The sequence below is a fragment of the Azolla caroliniana genome, unplaced genomic scaffold, assembly GCF_043228905.1.
Source record: "Azolla caroliniana isolate FFs.n. ecotype wild unplaced genomic scaffold, voAzoCaro1.0.p SCAF_2, whole genome shotgun sequence".
Lineage (NCBI taxonomy): Eukaryota > Viridiplantae > Streptophyta > Polypodiopsida > Salviniales > Salviniaceae > Azolla > Azolla caroliniana.
This window is the reverse complement of record NW_028230437.1, coordinates 17,750,566-17,771,410: the sequence shown is the minus strand read 5'-3', so window position 1 is coordinate 17,771,410 and position 20,845 is coordinate 17,750,566. Positions and strand designations below refer to the sequence as shown.

General features: G+C 44.0%; 1 protein-coding gene across 1 annotated transcript; it reads left to right on the top strand.

The window, feature by feature from the left end:
• The first annotated feature begins 534 nt into the window (after positions 1 to 534).
• Positions 535 to 2,882, top strand: LOC147867456 (phenylalanine ammonia-lyase-like). The gene has a single exon (XM_087315241.1). The coding sequence runs from the start codon at positions 585 to 587 to the stop codon at positions 2,724 to 2,726; it is 2,142 nt and encodes a 713-aa protein (XP_087171367.1). The 5' UTR covers positions 535 to 584; the 3' UTR covers positions 2,727 to 2,882.
• The last annotated feature ends 17,963 nt before the right edge of the window (positions 2,883 to 20,845 follow it).

Below are 20,845 nucleotides of genomic sequence, written 5' to 3'. Positions count from 1 at the left end.
TTTTATTGTTTGTTAGTACTAGTAGTAGGGCTAACTAGTATGTATGTATGTATGTGTGTATGTGTGTGTATGTGTGTATATGCATGTATGTGTATGGAGGAGCACATTTAATGACCACGAGGGATGATGGGGTGCACGTCACAAGCCATTCATTTCCATGCAACAGCGTTCTTCTCGTGCATCGCATTCTGCTCCCCCCCCCCTCTCCACCCTTTCATATAAATCTATCCTCTCACCTTCCTTTCTTCCTTGGCCACGCCTACCTCTCTCTATTTCCACCACCACCTTTCTCAAGAAGCTAAACTAAGCTAAGCTAAAACTAAAAGCTAACGCTTGGCTTCTCTCCATTTCCATTATATCCCATTCACTCACACCTTCTTTTCCTCACCAATAAAGCAGCAGAAGAAGAAAGACAGCCATTCATTCCTACTACAACACACACACAACACTCACTCCCTTCCTTCTTCTTCTTTTTGTCCCTACTTGTTCTAATATCACCTCTCTCTAGTAGAGCTTCTTTCATCATGGTCTCTGTGACCCCTACCCATCCTCCTCCTACAAACCCAATTACTAAGACCAATAATATGCTGCTCTCCTCCTCCTTCACCACCCCCTCCTTGTGCCTCGACGGAGACTTCGGCGTCTCCGACCCTTTCAACTGGTCCCAATCCGCCCAAGCCCTCCATGGCTCCTTCCTCTCCGACGTCCTTCTCATGGCCTCCACCTTCCTAAACTCGACCGACATCAAAATCGAAGGCAAGACCCTGACGGTCGCGCAGGTGGCCACCATTGCACGCCGCAAGGCCGAAGTGCTGGTGTCGCTGGACGAAGAATCGGCGAAGGAGAGAGTGGACGAGAGCTCGATGTGGGTCCAGAACAAGATCATGAAAGGGTGCGATGTGTACGGTGTGACGACCGGCTACGGAGCGACGTCGCACCGCCGTACCAACCAAGGCATGGAGCTCCAGAAGGAGCTGATCCGCTTCCTTAACGCAGGCATCTTCGGAAGGAGCGACGCGAATGCATTGCCGGCCGATGCCGCGCGGGCGGCCGTGCTGGTGCGGACCAACACCTTGATGCAAGGCTTCTCCGGCATACGATGGGAGATCCTCCAAGCCATCGAGAGCCTTCTCAATGCCAACATCACCCCGATGCTCCCACTCCGGGGAACCATCACCGCGTCGGGGGATCTTGTCCCGCTCTCCTACCTCGCCGGGCTCTTGACGGGCCGGCCCAACTCCAAGGCCCTCACGGCCCAAGGCAAGATCGTGTCGGGTGCGGAGGCGCTGAAGATGGTTGGGATAGAGAAGCCATTCGAGCTCATGCCCAAAGAAGGGCTGGCCATCGTGAATGGCACAGCCGTCGGCGCGGGCCTCGCGTCCATCGTGTGCTTCGATTCCCACATCCTGTCGCTGTTCGCGGTCATCTCGTCTGCAGTGTTCTGCGAGGTAATGCAGGGGAAGCCCGAGTTCGCGGACCCATTAACTCATAGGTTGAAGCATCACCCTGGGCAGATCGAGGCGGCGGCCGCCATGGAGTGGATCCTTTCGGGAAGCGAGTTCGTGAAGGCGGCCGAGAAGCTCCATTCCGTGGACGCATTGAAGAAACCGAAGCAAGACCGGTACGCGCTCCGCACATCGCCTCAGTGGCTGGGCCCCCAGATCGAGGTGATCCGGTTCGGGACGCAGCTCATCCAACGAGAGATCAACTCGGTGAACGACAACCCGATCATCGACGTCTCACGAGACCTGGCGCTCCACGGCGGCAACTTCCAAGGGACGCCCATCGGCACATCCATGGACAACATCCGCCTCGCGCTCGCGGCCATCGGGAAGCTCATGTTCGCCCAGTTCTCGGAGCTCGTCAACGATTTCTACAACAATGGCTTGCCTTCCAACCTTAGCGGGGGGCCCAACCCAAGCCTCGACTATGGGCTGAAAGGTGGGGAGATAGCGATGGCGAGCTACACTTCGGAGCTCGAGTACCTCGCGAACCCCGTGACCAACCATGTGCAGAGCGCGGAGCAGCACAACCAGGACGTGAACTCGCTCGGCCTCATCTCGGCGAGGAAGACGGAGGAGGCTCTCCACATTCTCAAATTGATGAGTGCCACCTACCTTGTCGGGCTCTGCCAAGCCATCGATCTCCGTAACCTCGAGGAGAACCTCCAGTCTGCAGTCAAGCAGGTAGTGACTAGCGCGGCCAAGAAGACATTGACCACAAGCGCGACCACAGGCCGGCTCTTGGACTCGAGGTTCTGTGAGAAGGACCTAATCCTCGTGGTCGAGAACGAGCACGTGTTCACATACGCCGATGACCCTGTGAGCCCCGCGTACCCTCTCATGCAACGGCTCCGGCAGGTGCTCGTGGAGCACGCGATCAAGAATCCCGCGAACGAGCGGGACGAGGACACATCGGTCATGGCGAGGATCCCAGTGTTCGAAGATGAGCTGAGGGCTCAATTGCCTGGCGAGCTCGCGAACGTGCGCACGTGCTTCGACAAGGGTATGCCTGCATTGCCCAACAAGATTCACAAGTGCCGGTCCTACCCTCTCTACCGTCTCGTCCGCTCGGAGCTCGGTACTCAAATGCTAGCCGGAACTCGCAATCACCGATCACCCGGTGAAGACTTCGAGGTTGTGTTCGATGCAATTTGTGAAGGGAAACTGATCACCCCACTCTTGGAATGTCTACAAGGATGGACCTCTCCCTTCCCAAGTACATAAGTAAAACCTATGTTAAAGACATAATATAAAGTACAAACCCTTTATTTATTTAATTTATGTATTGGCTTTTACATAATAATACATTATACCTATATTTATACAAATTTTAGCTTCCTCCTCTTCAATATGTAATATATGATGGTTTCACTTTTGCCACATCCTCTTGGAAACTCTGGAAACACTCCTTCGTTTTGCTCGTATGTTTGAATGCTTTCTTGCCATTCTCTGATGTGCTGCCTTTTCTTAAAATTGTCTCCGTCATCGAATGTGTTTGGGATCTAGTGCTTTCGAGAATGCATTTGACGCTGCTTTTCATATGCCTCAATCGTTTCAAATTGTTCTCACTAACAATGGTTCTCCATAGAGACCCTAATCATCCCTCAATTCGTTCTATGCATATCTATCATGACCTTTGTTCTTACTAGGAACAGTTCTCAATAAAGACCCCAATCATCCCTGAATCCCCCTTATGCACATCTATCATGTGATAACAAACTTATAAACTACTTGGTCACACATCCACCTAATTAAGTACATCTAAGTGCACAAACACAAATTATTTTCGAGCTCCCCAAGAGTTGAACGCTAGAGTAAGGCTCTCAAATGGTTTTTTTTGCTTTGAACCCTCTTGAAGCTCACTTCAATTTTGTTCGATAGAGCCTAGAGCCTCATGTCTAGAACACAAATGTGGAATCAAAAAATTAGTTAGTCTCACCAACATGGACATATTGAGACCTTTGTGAACTGTTGGTAAAACTTTGTATCTATCCAAGTTTTGAAAAAATATTCTTCGGAAACACCCCTAATGAAATTCCACCAAATACTAGTGGACCACAAGAAACCAAGACATCAAAGTAAAAATGACTAGTTGCTATTCAGCCTTTCAGTTTGTGGTAATTGATATCTTGAGTAGTTTGGAGTATAAGACAAGTAAGCGAATGTAAATAATAGTGTGGGTTTTTATAATTTCAAGAAACATAAAGGCGAAAGAAAATTCCTTCATAAAAGGTAAGAGAAGTAGGTGGATAAATGAAAGAGAATTATTATGGCTGTACTCGGAAGAAAAACATATAAACATTGAAGTAAAAGTTAATGAAGTAGACCATTAAGATAACAAAGTAATATCTTTTGATATGAGTTACACAAATGTAACTCTATGATAAAAGTAAAACTTTGAAAGTTACTTAAGTTTACCTAACTGATTTTGATTCCATTGGTTTAATTTAAGTATGGAAATTGTTCATTATGATGCCCCACCACATGTTATCCCTAGAATCACACAAATATGGGAGTTGTTAAATGATAACAACTGCTATATTACCTAACATATTATTAGTATATTACATACGAATGGCACTCGATTATAGGTAAGCTCAAGTTGTCACCATTAGATTTGTTATCTTCCTAATAGTGCAAAAGTTACAACCAAGTGGACAATCTGTCGTTGGATGTAAATAAACAAAGAATACAACTATAACTTTGAATGCTTTGAAATTATGCTTAATTTTACTGACTAGTTAATACAAGGGGTACTTACAGAACAATGTTGTAACAAAGTTTAACTGATTATTAAAGGTATCTAGATGCTAAACACAATGTAAAAACATCATTTTGATAAAAATAAGATTTAGTTTGAGAAATTACCTATACTATATGCTTATTATATAGATATATATTAAATTGAAACAACTTATCAATTAAAAACTGGAAACTAGAAGGTATGTTGAATCAACTAGGCTCCCTACTAAAATAAAATAATTATAAATGTCAGTTCATCATATGCATGTTAAACGATAGGTTAAACATTATTAAAATTTAAAAGAGACAAGCTTAAATCCATCGAGTCAATGTCATGTTGATTAAGACATGGATATATTATATGCACATTTAAACCACATTAATAGATCATCAAAAGAACATATAATTATTATTATGTACACTTTGGGTGTGATTATGTACTGTGTTTTCTAATCTTCACTCTCTCAAGATACCTTAAGTTATCTTTCATAATTTATTTTCTTTTCATCTTCTTTTAACTCATTCTATTCACTTGTTCAACCAAAACAACTTATTATATAACTTCGTTTATAGGAATTTTGTCCTTTCCACATGCCATGTCACAACAATGTCTTTCTTCTTATGATCGTTATAGAACAAATCTCTTCAATACACATATGAATATCTCCATCCAAAAGATCTAGTTTGAGCGCACTACACTTGCAAGTTCAATCTCATCAACGAAGTGTATCAAAATATGTACTTGAATATAAAAGGAAGATATACAAAAGCTCAAAATAAAAAACTTCTCTCTTCCTTTCTGGTTTTTCATTTACAAATATTTCCTTTCAACAAATTCATCATGGTAATGACCCTAAGCAACATATGATGTCCCATAATATTGCAGGTGTCAAGCAATTGTCAATTACTAATGATAACACATGTTGAACATTAAAAAAACAATTTGATGTTAGCACACTTCTATGCTTATCATTGATGGGAAATAGACCGAAGATAGTCAACAAAGACGTGTTGAAATGTATATAAAACAGAAAATAGAAAATGCACAATACACAGAATACACAGTGTTTAATGTGGAAACCCTAAACAGGGAGAAAACCATGGGAGAACAGATCTTCATGAAAGTGGATATACAAAAGAAGGATAGAACATATTACAACACTCTCATAAAGGGTGTATCAACCACACAAGGCTCTTGGCGTCTACTGCTACACAACTATGGCACCGCTCACGCCCTCTCTCTCTCCTCTACACTCTACAACTCACAGCTACAGAAGCTCTCTAAATCACAATGTTTGCCCTAAGTGTATTTATACATATACATAGTATGAAGTATTTACAAATGTAGCCTCTACTACTATCATTCCTATTATTACAGTAGCAGTTAATCAGCCGACTAGTCGACTCTTATGTTGACTGTTTAGTCGGCCTTAACGTCGACCATCTGGTCGGCCTGACTAGTCGATCGTGTATTCGACTTAGATCACATATACATATCTATTGTTGATAGTCCATGTCGACTCCTCCTTGTCATCGACTGTCGGATCTCAGCCCGACCAGTAAGCTACTTGATTGTCGGCTCTCAGTCCGACCAGTCGGTGTCACGAACACACCAATGCTAGCCTAAAACAAAGCACAGATGACAAGGCTACGACAGATAAGGTTACAAACGTGGAACTCGACGTGATGAGGCTAGAAACACGGGAATTTGGGAGCGATGAGATGAGGAACTTAAGACGCTAGGAACAATACAAGAGCATAAAGACAGAGATGTAAATCTAAGGAGAGAAGATGGGGCTAAACAAGAATACTAGATTGATGTGTCAATGACTGGTGTTGAGTCCTTCGAAAGGAACCTAGGAGGTTACAAGTATTTATACTGTGAGTCAAAGTACATGCATTAGAATATTTTGGAGAATATTCTAGAACTTTCTAGTTCTAAAACTTTCTAAAAAGTCCTAGAACTTGAAATAGATAATCTACTAATAATCTACTAAGATATATATAACATGACCATATATTTGGATGTATTGGTTATAACACAATACTTGATTATATATGTCAAAAGGTTAAGAGTTCAAATCTTGACATGACTATTGTCATATTTGTCTTGACACTATCCTCCCCTTTATGGCCACCTTTTCCAAAGCGTGGTGTAGGGGTGAGTTGAAAGAGAAAACCAAAGTACGTTGAGGAGTGAGTGACCATGAGCAGTCCTCACCAGAAATAGGGCCATGTGTGGTCCTCACCAGAGATTGGAACACCAACGAGCATGAGCGACCATGTAGAGTCCTCACCGGAGACTGTAACACCAATGTGAGCATGAGCAACCATGTTCGGTCCTGACTGGAGACTAGAACACCAACGTGAGTGTGAGCGACAATGTACGATCCTCACCGGGAACTGGAACACCAACGGGCGTGAGCGACCATGTACGGTCCTCACTGGAGACTGAACACCAACGTGAGTGACCATGTGGGGTCCTCACCGGAGACAGGAACACCAATGGATATGAGTGACCATGTGCGGTCCTCACCGGGAACTAGAACACCAACGGACGTGAGCGACCATGTGCGGTTCTCATCGGAGACACGAACACCAACAGACATGAGCAACCATGTGCGGTTCTCATCAGAAACTGGAACACCAATGGACGTGAGCAACCATGTGCGGTTCTCAACAAAGACACGAACACCAAGGGTGTGAGAGACCATGTATGGTCTCACCAGAGACACGAACACCAACGGAAATGAGCGACCATGTGCGGTCCTCACCAGAGACACGAACACCAACGGAAATGAGCGACCATGTGCGGTCCTCACCGGAGACACGAACACCAACTGAAATGAGCGACCATGTGCGGTCCTCATCGGGAATTGGAACACCAATGAGTATGAGAGACCATGTACGGTCCTCATCGGGGACTGGAACACCAACGAGCATGAGAGACCATGTATGGTTCTCACCGGAGACGTGAACACCAACGGGCGCGAGAGATCATGTGTGGTCCTCACCGGAGACACGAACACCAACGGATGTGAGCGACCCTACATGGTCCTCACCGGGAATTGGAACACTTGACGAAAATGAAGGCTAGGCAAAGTAGTGTTGATGACGACAACAAGAGTGTTGAAGATGATGATGTCGAAGACGAAGCAATGAAGACAATGATGTTGACGAAGCGACTTTTGAAGCAACGACTTTGACTATGGCAATGATGGAAGTGGAGAAAGAGATGAAGAGGATAAGAAACATAGAGATTGAGATGTTGAGGTTCTGAAGAAACACAAATACAAAAATACAGAGGATAAGAGGAAACACAAAGACAAGGATGAAGGTGATAGGAAACGCAGAGAAAAGGACGAAGATAATAAGAAACACATAGATAGAGATGAAAACGGTAGGAAACACAAGGAGAAGGATAACAATGACAAAAAATGCTAAGATAGGGATGTGGAAGATGATAAGAAGTGCAGAGATAGAGATGATGATGAGAAGAAACTAGGAGATAAAGATGTGAAGGATGAGAAGAATCTAAAAGACAATGACGATGATGAGAAGAAACTAAGAGATAAAGATGACGAGGAAAGATAGAATATGAAGGGATGTTGATGATGGTAACTCTAGAACCAATGACGGTGACAATGGTAACTCTAGAAGCAGGGCGATGACGAAAACGGGTAATGCTTCCAGTTGGAAGGGATTCAAATTGTCACGGACACACCAATGCTAGACTACGACAAAGCATAGATGACAAGGCTACGATTGATAAGGTTACAAACGTGGAACTCAATGTGATGAGGCTAGAAACTCGGGAAGTTGGGAGCGATGAGATGAGGAACTTAAGACGCTAGGAACAATTCAAGAGCATAAAGACAGAGATGTAAATCAAGAAGAGAAGATAGTGCTAAACAAGAATACTAGATTGATGTGTCAATGACTGGTGTTGAATCCCTTGAAAGGAACAAAGGAGGTTACAAGTATTTATACTGTGAGTCAAAGTATATGCATTAGAATATTTTGGAGAAATTCGGGAGAAAATTCTAGAACCCTCTAGAACCTTCTAGTTCTAGAACTTTCTAAAAAGTCTTAGAACTTGAAATAGATAATGTACTAATAATCTACTAAGATATGCATAACATGACCGTATATTTGGATGTGTTGGTTAGAACACAACACTTGACTATATATGTCAAGAGGTCAAGAGTTCAAATTTTGACATGACTGTTGTCATGTCTGTGACAGTCAGCTCCTCCCATAGGAGGGACATATTATGAACAAACTCCCCCTTCACTCCTATGGGTGGAGTCAGTTAGTCCTATCTTCAGTCGACAGACTCTGAGTCTGTCCATTAGTAGGTTCTTTATCAACATGTCCGATCCATTGTCATCAATATGGATCTTGACAAGGGTAAACTCTCCTTCTTCCACTTTCTCCCGCAACCAGTGATACCTCCTCTATATACGTTTGGTCTGGGAGTGGTATGCAACATTTTTGGCTAGATGTATGGCGCTCTGGCTGCCGCAATGAAGCAAGAACTCCCTTTGCTTCATTCCCAACTGTTGAGATATCAAGCTCAACTGAGCCCTGTCATTTAGTTAATCATGTACTATAAAGTTTGCTCCATTTAGATAATCAAACTTACTATAAAGTTTGCCCTAGTTTTATTTATACATATACAACTTTTTGGCTATTTACATACATAGCGCAAAAGGGGCACATTTAGACTATTTACATATATGGTCTCCCATTTTGGTTTCGGTTTTCCTCGGCCGAAATACGACTCGTTTGTTCTCTTCCCATCCGGAGGGAGCTATTTCCCAACAATTAACCACGTAGATCTAGATAGAATCTAGTTAGAACTGTTGACTATAAAGCCTTAAATAGGATTCTGTACATCTGTAGGTGGGATATATTCTATAGATCCTCCACTCCTAAGTACATTTAATATAAGACTTACACCTTTGTACCTATATTCTACTCACACATGTGCACCTTTGCACATGAGATATATATATACCTCATTGTGGGTATTTTTGTATTTGATGATGCTTATTAATATAGAGAAAGGTCTTTAGCTACACTCTTGTTAATCATCCCCCATTTATTGTTCATAAGTGTAACTTCCTGTCTCTCTTCCTCTAACACACATACACACACATATCACATAATCTTCTGTTGTGTTATCAACTACTCACATAATTAGACACTAATTAAACCTAGTTAATTACCTAATTATTAACATGGTATTAGAGCGCGTGGTTTAGTACATCGACTAAGCCCACCGACTCCGTGATTGTGTGTTCGAGATGCCGACGACAAATCCGGCCATCCGCTATCGTAGTGCTGCTACGTAGCACGTGTACGTGACCAAAGGAAGAAAAGAAAAAAAGGAAGATACTACATCAACATGAACACACAAATGGGTAGCTTGCTCCCTTGTGAAAAGCTAGACCGGAGATTTTATTCATCTTCGGAGTACAAGATGAACCAATACCTCGTCGGCCAAGGGTATTGGAGCTACATCAACGACACACTCGAAAATAAAGCCGACATCATAAACGCCACCTACCCAACATGGGAGCAAGGTAAAAGTTAGGTAATGTATTGCTTGGCGACATGTGTCCACAATCACATGCTTAGCCACATTCGAGACACCAAGACACGTAAAAAGGCGTAGGAGAACTTGAAGAAGACGTTTGTTGCCAACACGACCACCCGCAAGCTTCAACATTGGCAAGAGTGGACAACATTCAACAAAAAGATATGTCTGTGTTGGACTACACCGCCAAGATCAAGAGCATTTGCGATTCGCTTGGCTCCATCTGTCACTGATGATCGATGTTTATGACACCATCAACATAAAGTTCATCGATGAAGATGAGATGGTTCAAGTATGCTTGGGCAGCCTTGCACAATGATTCAACCCGTTAAGGAAGACAATCTTAGCAAGGGAAAACCCTCCTTTGTTCTTTGACCTTCAATCAATGTTATTGGTCGAAGAGAACCACATCCGAACCAAGACCAAGACGTCAGAAGGGAAAACATTCTTCTCGAATTTGGATGGTGGCCGAGGACGAGGTTGCCACGGTAGAAGAGGTCGATTCGACAACAAGATGGAAGCCATCAAGGAAACTTCGGAAGAAGGTGGAGATTCCATGCCCAAAAAGGTCGGCAAACGAGGCCCTCTACTTGCAACTATTGCAGCAAAATCGGCCACCGTGAAGAGGAGTGCCGAAAGAAGAGAAGTGAGTCGGCTTCGACAAGCCGACAACTCACAAATTATGCCACCAACTCCGAATACGAAGACTATGGTGGGCTATTCGTAATGAGACATAGAGCGAACTCTATGACAACCTCCGACTCCACAAGCACCTCCAACTCAGGAAGAAATATGGTTTGTTGACTCTAGCATCTCACATCATATGATGTCACACCAAGAGTGGTTTCGTGACTTAAGAACACCAGATCAACCTGGCTACATAGAGACGGGAGACGACACCACACATCCCATTCGGCACATCGGCAACATTCCATTCGGTAGCAACGACCAAAACAATTGCATAAAAAACGTCTTGCATGTACAGACAATAACAAAGAATTTGGTCTTGCTTGGCTGAATCGTGGAGCAAGGCATGCAAGTTTGTTTAAAAAACGAAGGATGCTTTATAGAAAAAGACGGTCGGCTCATAGCTAGGGGACAGAGAGACAACCGAATGTTCATTCTGGATTCGAACAAGGTGAAATCAGCCATGTATGCCAAAGGTCTCAAAACCAAGATGAACATCGAGTTGTGGCAGAAGAGAATTGGCCACATCAACCTCCAACGGCTTTGAGCAATGCAATCAAAGGGAGTCGTCATCGGACTTCCGGCCTTTGAGTCGAAACGAGTGTGCAAAGCGTGTCAATTTGGCAAACAACATCGACTCCCATTCCCAAATGAGAGCTACGTATGCAAAGGGCTCCTCGACGTGATCCACACGGATGTATGGGGACCGACTCAAACGCCGACGATCAGAGGATGCCGGTACTACATCACCTTCATCAATGACTACTCTTGCTACACGTGGATCTTCCCGATGAAGAAGATGTTACGAAATCGGTCCCTCCGGATGGGATCCGGTTATGAATGAAGAGGACCTGGTGAGAACCGGAAGAGATCCAGAAACTGGAGGAGACCCGGTGAGAACCGGAAGAGAAGACATATTTGTAAGTATGTCTTTTGAGTAAGCCTATTGAGGCTATATTTGTAAATAGCCCTAAGTTCATATAAGTATAAATATAACTTAGGGAAATCACTTTGTATGTGTAGAGAGGGTTGCCATATTGTTGTAGAGATATAACTGTTGTATAGAGAGATAGATAGATAGATTATATTATCGTCTTCGGAGGTCAAATATGACCTATGAGACCAAAAATATTACATTTCACGTGATATGTGTGAAAGTGAGTAGTGACTCTCGATGTTCAAGAACTTTACCAATGAATGTTGCAATCGAGAGTGCACATTGTGGTTGTGAGAGGAATTCATGCAAAGATTGGGCTCGATCGAAGAGATGTGTAAAGCATGGTCGAATATGATCAAAGGCAGAGCATTGTATCAAAGTGTGATACTCAGACTCGCGAACTTGTTTAGGGCAAAGTGCGCATAACCGACCACTCTCATCACTTGTACCCCAACGCCCTGTTTCACATCGCAATGCATGTGAGCTAAGTCGCATGGAAGCAATGGTTCGAATGGAAGATAACGGTATGGGCTCTAACATGTATGGATGTGTACGATTTCCCCGTTCCGCGAAGAATATGGTTTTGTAGTTAGGTGCAACATGTGTAGTATAATGTGTGAAGCGTGAGCCTCCACATTTGTCCCATGTCATGATACATTGGCGTTGCAAAAATGCCTCATTTACAGAGGAATCTAATGATGCATCATGAAGCAAGTGTCTCGCATCCCATCTACCAAACCATTTTTCTATATCTTGCATCCAACCGGAACACAAAATTTTGCTTTTATGCGTCTTTTGGATCTTTTTGCTTGCTTCCCACGCAATTCTAGGAAGTCGATGTGAGGGACTTTTTTGAACCTTAAGCATGTATTCAACAACCCTTTCCATGGCCATGATCTCAATGGGAAGCGATCCCGTCTCAAGGAGGAGGAGGGTGTAGGGCGTTTGTTTCTTAACTTGTAGAAACTTGGTAAGAAAATGCTTTTGGACATTTTCAAACTCTTTCCACATAGATTTAGGGATGCTACCGCCCCATACTTCCACCCCATAGAGAAGAACCGGTGTCACCAAAGTGTCGAAAAGATATTTCTTGAGGACCCAACACTTAATATCTCCAAGATTGCATGTGTTCTCAAATGCATAGTATGCTCGCTTGCCCGCCTCTAAGCGGCGTGTAGCACATTCATTCCATCTATGATTTGAAGGAACTTCAAGGCCAAGATATTTGAAGCTTTCCACACATTCAAGTGGCTCATTGTTGTACATAATGCATGGTTTATCTCTTTTTTGGCTCTTCACAAGCATAATCTTTGTTTTAGAGCTATTGACACTTAATTTAGTATGCATGCAAAATTTTTCCAATGCCTTCATAAGCTTTTGTGCATCTCCTAAAGTATTTGCAAAAAGCACTACATCATCTGCATATAGCAAAAGCATAATCACAACATTCCCAATGGCAACTTCTTCAACACATTCTTCCTTTGCAAACTTGGTAACCATTTCTTCCAATTCATCAATGCATAGACCAAATAGTGTTGGTGAGAGTGGGCATCCTTGCTTAACACCAATAGTGCTTTTGAAAAAATCTGAAAGTTTATCTCTCATGCGCACACAACATATAACCTTCTCATAAATTCGGGAAATTGCAAGCATATATTCACTTGGCACCTCAAGTTCTTCCATTCGCCTCCAAAGATGCTCACGAGGTACCATATCAAAAGCTTTCTTGAAGTCTACAAAGCAACAATATAAACCTTTACCTCTAAGGCGACTTTCCTCCGTTAATACTCGAAGGGTGATAAGGTGATCAATGGTGCTATGGTGTTTCCGAAAGCCAGCTTGTCCATAAGCTCTCTTACCACTTTTTTCAGCCCATACACTTATCTTTGATTCCATTATACATCCAAATAGTTTTGCCATTAATGAGCCAACCATGATGGTTCGATAGTTGTTTACATTATTTATATCTCCACCTTTATGTAAAGGTTTGATCCAATTTGTAGTCCAATCGTACGGCATTCCATGTTGCAATGCATCATTAAACATATCGCTTATCCATATATGTGCTTCCTTTCCCGTCCATTTGAGCATTTCAGCCTTTATACATTGAAGATCGCTTGCCTTTCGAGAGGCCAATTTCTTAAGTCCTATGCATATATCTTCAATTGTAAAGAAGGGAGGCATATGTGAAAGAGAACCATAACACATCATCTTTCCGGCAAGAGATAACTCATATAAATTCTTACAATGCATAGACAAGTCGTGAAGAGTTAAGTCACCATAACTCTCAACACGTTTTCCCTTTAGATTTCCCCAAAATTTAGCACATGCATGTGCTTTCTCTTGCGTTTGGATAAGTTGTTGAGTAACTTCCCATATTCTTCTCTTTCTTTGAATAAGCCTTTTATACTCATGCAAATGATTTTGGTAATTCTCTTTATCCTTAACTACATCCAAAACCATAAGGCACTTTCGAGCTTCATGACATTCTTTATCAAACCATTTTTTCCTAAGTTTCTTGGTGCATTTCCAAGATGTGCGATTGGTCGAAAAACATTTGTTTGTACATGAGAGAATGACTTTCTTGAAAGCTTCCCATTTGCATTCTAGTGTGGCACCATGTTGTATCTTTGTCATTTGTAACATATCCTCAACTATCTTGGAATACATGGGTGCTCGCTTAAGGTTCATGCTCAAGTGCGGTTGTTTATTATCTTCAATAGCCTTCTCACAATCAAACCTATGCATACATTTGAGATCGATACATAAAGGCCTATGATCGGATTCCGGTGTCCATTCACCAAGTGAGAATTTATGTATACGATCCAAAATACATTCGGAAAGTAGCACATAGTCAATCACACTATTTCCATTGTGTTTTCTACATGTAAAACCATTAGTGCTGGGCCATAAGGAAATACCATTTGCAATAAGCAATCCGGTACTATTGCACATTTGTAGGAGTAACTTCCCAAATTGGTCCGGATCTTTTTCATCGCTAGAAGAGCGGTTATACATTTGCATATCCTCTTGCATCCTTGAGATATGTGGCATGAAAGATTCTTGTGAATCAAGTTGGAAACTTCTTGTACGAGCATTCATGTCACCAAAGACAATAACTTCCCCTTTGGATTTGAAATAAGCAATATCATCTTCTAGATTGGCAAACGGTTGATCTTTATCCAAACAAGCATAAAAGTTAGAATCTTGATGAGGGATGTAACATCCAACTACAAAAGTGGGCAAATCATTAGGTGTTTCTATTTTGAGCCATATGTAGCATTTATTTTCATCATTTTTTATGATTGACACATATTTCTCTATTTCCTTCTTAATCAAACATGCCACCCCTCCTTGTCCTCTTCTTTGTCTTGGATTTTTCTTCCATATCAAAGAGTGTACATTATAGTTTCCTAAACCTTGAATCCTTTGAGTATTTGAGTATCATGCTCCCATGTCTCAACAAGAAGTGTGATATCCGAGTCATCGGTGAACTCCTCTATGCCAAATCCCGCATTCCATGGGTATCCATTGCAATTCCAAAAGCATAGTCGTAAAAGGCGTGGGTTAGTCTCATAGATCACGTGTCCCTATTTGCCTACATTTCCATCTTTAGGCACATCCTTAACCTTGTTTTTCAATCTTTCTTCATATGCTTTACGACGAGCATTTTGTTGTGAGATAGTACGATCTTCACTCACAAAGCATTGTGTACCTTTGAGGTATACCCAACTATTTTCGAGTATGATCCGCCGCTTTGTATCATTTGTCATTGTGCATACAATAGGCCTTTCTCCGGAGCGACTAACACCATGTTTCCCAACTCGGTGTGCCCCATATACATTCACATCTGACATCCCATAATGCATGCTAAAAAATTCACCAATGGCCTTTCCAAGGGATGCGGGTGTTTCAATACTCTCTTCTTTAATCCCACGGATGACAATGTTCTTTGATCGTCGTTCACGTTCTTTCAATTCTCGGCCATCTATGTTTTCGATATTCTTCTCTTGATGCATCACATGCATATTAGATGAGTTTGATAGCACATCCCCACCACATACATCGGCCCATGACTTCGTTGTACATACATTTTTCATCTCACTTACATCCCGCCTCATCGTGTCCAATTTTTCTTCTTTTAATGCTTCCTTTAACTCAATCTTGTTAAGGCGCTCATTTGTTTCAAAAGAAGCTCTTTTACATTCTTGAATCTCTTCTTGAAGTTTTGCAACCACTTGTTTAAGACTTTCATTCTCAATGACAACACTTTGGAGCTTAGTATTCTCTTTTATTAACGTCCTAATCTCTTCACCTTGCTTGTTTATGGTTTCTTGAAGAGAAATCAAGTGACTCATAAGCATTTTGTCCATTGCATTAGAATCAAGATTTGTTGGTGATCTCGGCTCATTATCAATTATACCCCCAAACTTTGCGGCGGTTTTACGAGTATTTGCCATTGAAGGGACAAACCCTACGGGAAAAGAGAGACAGAGAGGGAAGGAGAGAGAATGTACCTTTCACTCGATTTAGGGCTTCAAAATCTACCTTCCGTTTGAGGAACCGTGGGGTAAAGATGGCTGCGGATGAAAATGCTCATAACTTCTCGCTACGGTAACGGAATTCAGTAAATGAACATTCTTTAGAAAGCTCTCTCAAAGAACGTAGAAAACGATGGCCGGAGTGAACTTACAGAGAGCTTTGAAAGAGAAGTTTAGGAGAGAGAGAGAGAGAGAGAGAGAGAGAGAGAGAGAGAGAGAGAGAGAGTTGTTCTATTGAAAATAGAAGAACTACAGACACAAGAGAGAGAGAGAGAGAGAGAGAGAGAGAGAGAGCAAGATAGTAGCTATGAGCACTTTCTGTTGTAACTGCCGTCTGGCGAAGATCGCGAGCACGAGGTCGTTGCCTTTGTGTCTCCACTTTGTATTTCCTCTGATATAGTGATAGTTGGAGTCTGTGGGCTCCCGTGGTTTTTCCCTATTAGGGTTTTCCACGTAAATATTCTGTGTACTCTCTACTTCCCATTTTTGTGATTCAGGACTCGGTTGTGGCCGAGCAATATTCCGCGCTATTCTTCACAATTTGGTATTAGAGCGAACAACACAGGAAATGGAAGAATCGTTCAGTGGCATGTTCAAGGTCACCGACTCCAACTACTCAGTGTGGAAGTCGAAGATGAGGGATATACTGGTGGTTAAAGATCTTTGGTTGCCGGTTCAATTCGGGGACAAGGGACCAGACAAGATCGACGCCACAGTGTGGGAGGTGATGCACATGAAGACTACGACATATATCCGGTGCTTCATTGACATGAGCCTGTACAACAACTACAATGAAGAGAGCAAGGCTCATGAACTCTAGGAGAAGATCGACATCATGTTCTAGAACAAGAATGCTGTTAATCGGGTTTCGGTATTCCGGAAGCTTGTGAGGCTCCAGTACCAGGGCGACTCCAGTATGACGGAGCACATGAATGACTTCTAGGGACTGATCCACTAGGCAACCTCGTTGGAAGTACCTCTTGCCAATGATGTACTCACATTACTCCTACTTGGTTCCCTCCCGGATAGTTGGGAGACGCTAGTTGTCACGTTGGGCAACACCAAGCCAGAAGGAAAACAGTTGTCCCTAGCAAGAGTCAAGTAAAGCTTGCTAGATGAAGAAGCTCGCTGGAAAGACCGGGAGTCCGGAACCGATCCGAAGACCTTGATCACGGAAGATGACCACAATCGGGGAAGAGGCCGGTATCGGAGTCTCCAAAACTGGGACAAATCGGGGACGAGGTCGAAGTCAAGGGGGAGGCCTAGTTGCTTCTATTATGGGAAGCCGGGGCACTTCCAGAAGAACTGTCGGCATTTCCGGAAAGAGATAGTAACCGACAATGCCGATTTGAAGAAGGGTTCAGACTGGAAGGGTTCATACCGGAAAGGCTTGGATCGGAAGGGAACTTCAGCAATCGCAACAAGTGAAGAAGAACTGATGCTCATTACCGAGGAGAATGAGTTAAACCTTGTTGGCGACGAGACAACTGCAAGGAATACGGTTTCCTTTGCTATGCTCGGCCACAACCGAGACGTCGGATCAAGCACAAAAAACAGGGATGTGGTGAGATGTATCTACACACAAAAACAGTAAAGAAGAGAGTGCACTGGATGTTAACATGGAAAACCCAAATCTGGGAAAAACCACGGCAATCCTCAGACTGCAAAATATCACTATATCAAGATTACAACAATGGGGCACAGAGGCAACGACCTCTTGCTCCCTCGCTTCGCCACCAGGCGGTTACAACAGAGGCAACAACCTCTTCTTCTCTCTCTCTCTCTCTTCTCTGTACACAGTTCTGCTCTGAATTATCACAACAACGATAATAACACAACCAACTCTACATCATACACTATTAAGTTTGCCCTAGGTCATATTTATACTAATATGACTTTCGGGCTATATACAAATATAGCCCTAGTGAGCTCCCTGGAACATGTTTACATATATGTCCCTTCCATCCGATGAGAGGTTCTCACCGGGCTTGCAACATCCGGTTCTCACCGGGTCTTCCTTGCCGGGTACTCGTCATCCGGTTATCACCAGGTTTTCCGTTACCGGGTACTCCACTTCAGGTTCTCACCGGGCCTGCAACATCCGGTTCTCACCGGGTCTTCCGTTGCCGGGTACTCCACATCCGGATTCGGCCTCGGCCGAGTTTGCTCATCAACACTGTTCTTCTCACTTCCTATCCGGAGGGACCTGTTTCCTAACAAACTCCCCCTTCACTCCTGCATGGGATGTCTTACTAGTCCGATCCGCTTTCGACATGCATCCAGCTTGTCGGGTATCAGAACTTTGGTCAACATATCTGACCCGTTCTCGGCCGTGTGGATCTTCGTCAGCACAAACTCTCGATCTTCTACTCGCTCCCGGATCTAGTGATACCTGTGCTGGATGTGCTTCGTCCGGGAATGGTACGCTGCGTTCTTAGCAAGGTGGATGGCACTTTGACTGTCGCAATAGAGCCGGTATTCATCTTGTCGGATATCGAGCTCACCGATGAAGTCCTTCATCCATAACATTTCCTTGCCGGCTTCCATTGCCGCCATGTACTCCGCCTCCGTTGTTGACAACGCAACCGTCTTCTGCAGCCTCGACTGCCACGAAACAGCTCCCCCTGCATATGTCATTACATACTCGGATGTAGACCGGTTGGTATCCACATTAGCGGACATGTCCGAATCGGTAAAACCATCCAGTTGAGGTTTACCGGAGCCGAATCGGAGACACATATTCGAAGTGCCCTTCAAGTACCGGAGTATCCATTTGACCGCGTTCCAGTGCTCCTTGCCGGGATTGCTCAAAAACCGGCTCACCACTCCGACTACGTATCCAATGTCCGGCCGAGTACACACCATTGCGTACATCAAGCTCTCGACGGCAGAGGCATATGGAACCTTCACCATATCCGCCTTCTCTTCTTTCGTCTTCGGGCTTTGCTTACCGGATAATCAACAGTTTGCTGGGAGTGTTGATCTGACCGGTTTCGCTTCTAACATGTTGAACCGCTGAAGCACCTTTGTCACGTATTTCTCCTGTGACAACCACAATTGCTTCTTTGACCGGTCCCGGATGATGTGCATCCCAGTATCTGTCTTTCGTTGCGAAGGTTCAATTGAGAGCCTTCTTCATCATCCGTATTTTGGCTTGGTCCCGTCAGATGATCAACATGTCGTCCACGTACAGAAGGAGTATAAGGAAGTCACCTCCTTCAAACTTCTTTACAAACACGCAGTGATCGGTTTGCGTTTTGTGATACCCTTCGTCGGTCATGAAGGAGTCAAACTTCTGGTACCATTGTCGAGGAGCCTGCTTCAGTCCGTACAAGCTCTTCTTCAACCGGCAAACCAGGTGCTCCTTCCCTTTCTCCACGAATGCTTCCGGTTGCTGCATGTAGATCTCCTCTTCGAGGTCACCATGAAGGAATGCCGTCTTCACGTCCAGCTACTCTACCTCGAGGTCCATGCTTGCAGTTATGCTCAACACCGTTCGGATAGAAGTCATCTTTACTACCGGGGAAAATATCTCGTCGAAGACCACACTGTTCTTCTACTGGAACCCCTTCACCACGATCCTGGCTTTGTATCTCGAGGGTTTGCCGGCATCTCCCAGTTTCAACTTGTACACCCACTTATTTCGGAGTGCCCGCTTTTGTTTCGGCAACTCCACCAATTCGTACGTATGGTTGTCATGGAGGGAATCCATCTCATCCTGCATGGCACTTAACCATTTGCGGCTGTGGGTGTCATCATTCGCTTCTTCGAAGCTTTCCGGCTCTCCCTCATCGGTCAGCAGCACATGCTCTGCATCCGGAAATCTCCGGGGGGCCCTTCTCTCTCTGAGAGGATATCTCCGTCTTTGGCCTTCGGCAACCGGCTTCACTATTTGTTCTTCATCCGAAACCGATTCGGGGTCTGGGCCGGTTCCGATTTCAGCTTCCTCTACTTCTTCTTCTGCCGGTTCGGTATCCTCACTGTAACCGGTTGGTTCCTCAAGTGTCAACTGGCTCTTAGCCGGGTGGGTCCGAATCTCATCGGAGTTCATTATCTTCTTCTCTGACTCCTAGTCGGCAAGAGTCTTGTCCTCCATGAAGATAATATCTCGGCTCCGGAAAACCTTCTTGTCAACCAGATCCCACACTCGGTAGCCGAACTCATCATCGCCATATCCGAGGAATATGCATGGCCGGGTCTTTGGATCCAACTTTCCTCTCCGGTCCTTAGCAACATGCACGTATGCGAGACACCCGAACACCTTTAGATGCCGGTAGGTCACTTCTTTACCGGTCCACACCTTCTGCGGTGTGTTTCCATCCAAGGGCACTGAGGGTGATCTGTTTATCACATACGTCACTGTCGACAGTGCCTCAGCCCAAAACGTCTTGGGTAATTTTGCATGCGCCAACATACTCTGGACCCTCTCCATTATGGTCCGGTTCATCCTCTCGACTAGCTCGTTTAGTTCCGGCGTCTTCGGCACGGTAAATTTGAGCCGGATTCCCTTCGAGCGACTGTACTCCTCGAACTGCCCCTGATATTCACCTCCGTTATCTGCTCAAATCGTCTTCAGCTTCCGGCGGTTTCTCTTTCCACTCTCCCGTGGAGCTCTTTGAAGATGGATAGCACCTAATCCTTCGTCTTCAACGGTGTGGCCCACAACTTCCGGTCGTGGTCATCTATGAATGTCATGAAGTACTGCGATCTGGCATGTGACTTCGTGTCCACTTGGCACACATCCGTATGCACCAACTCCAGTGGTGCATTACGTCTCATCGGTGGCCTCGATCGGAAGGAAGGCCGGTTTTGTTTACCGGCTAGACAATCAGTG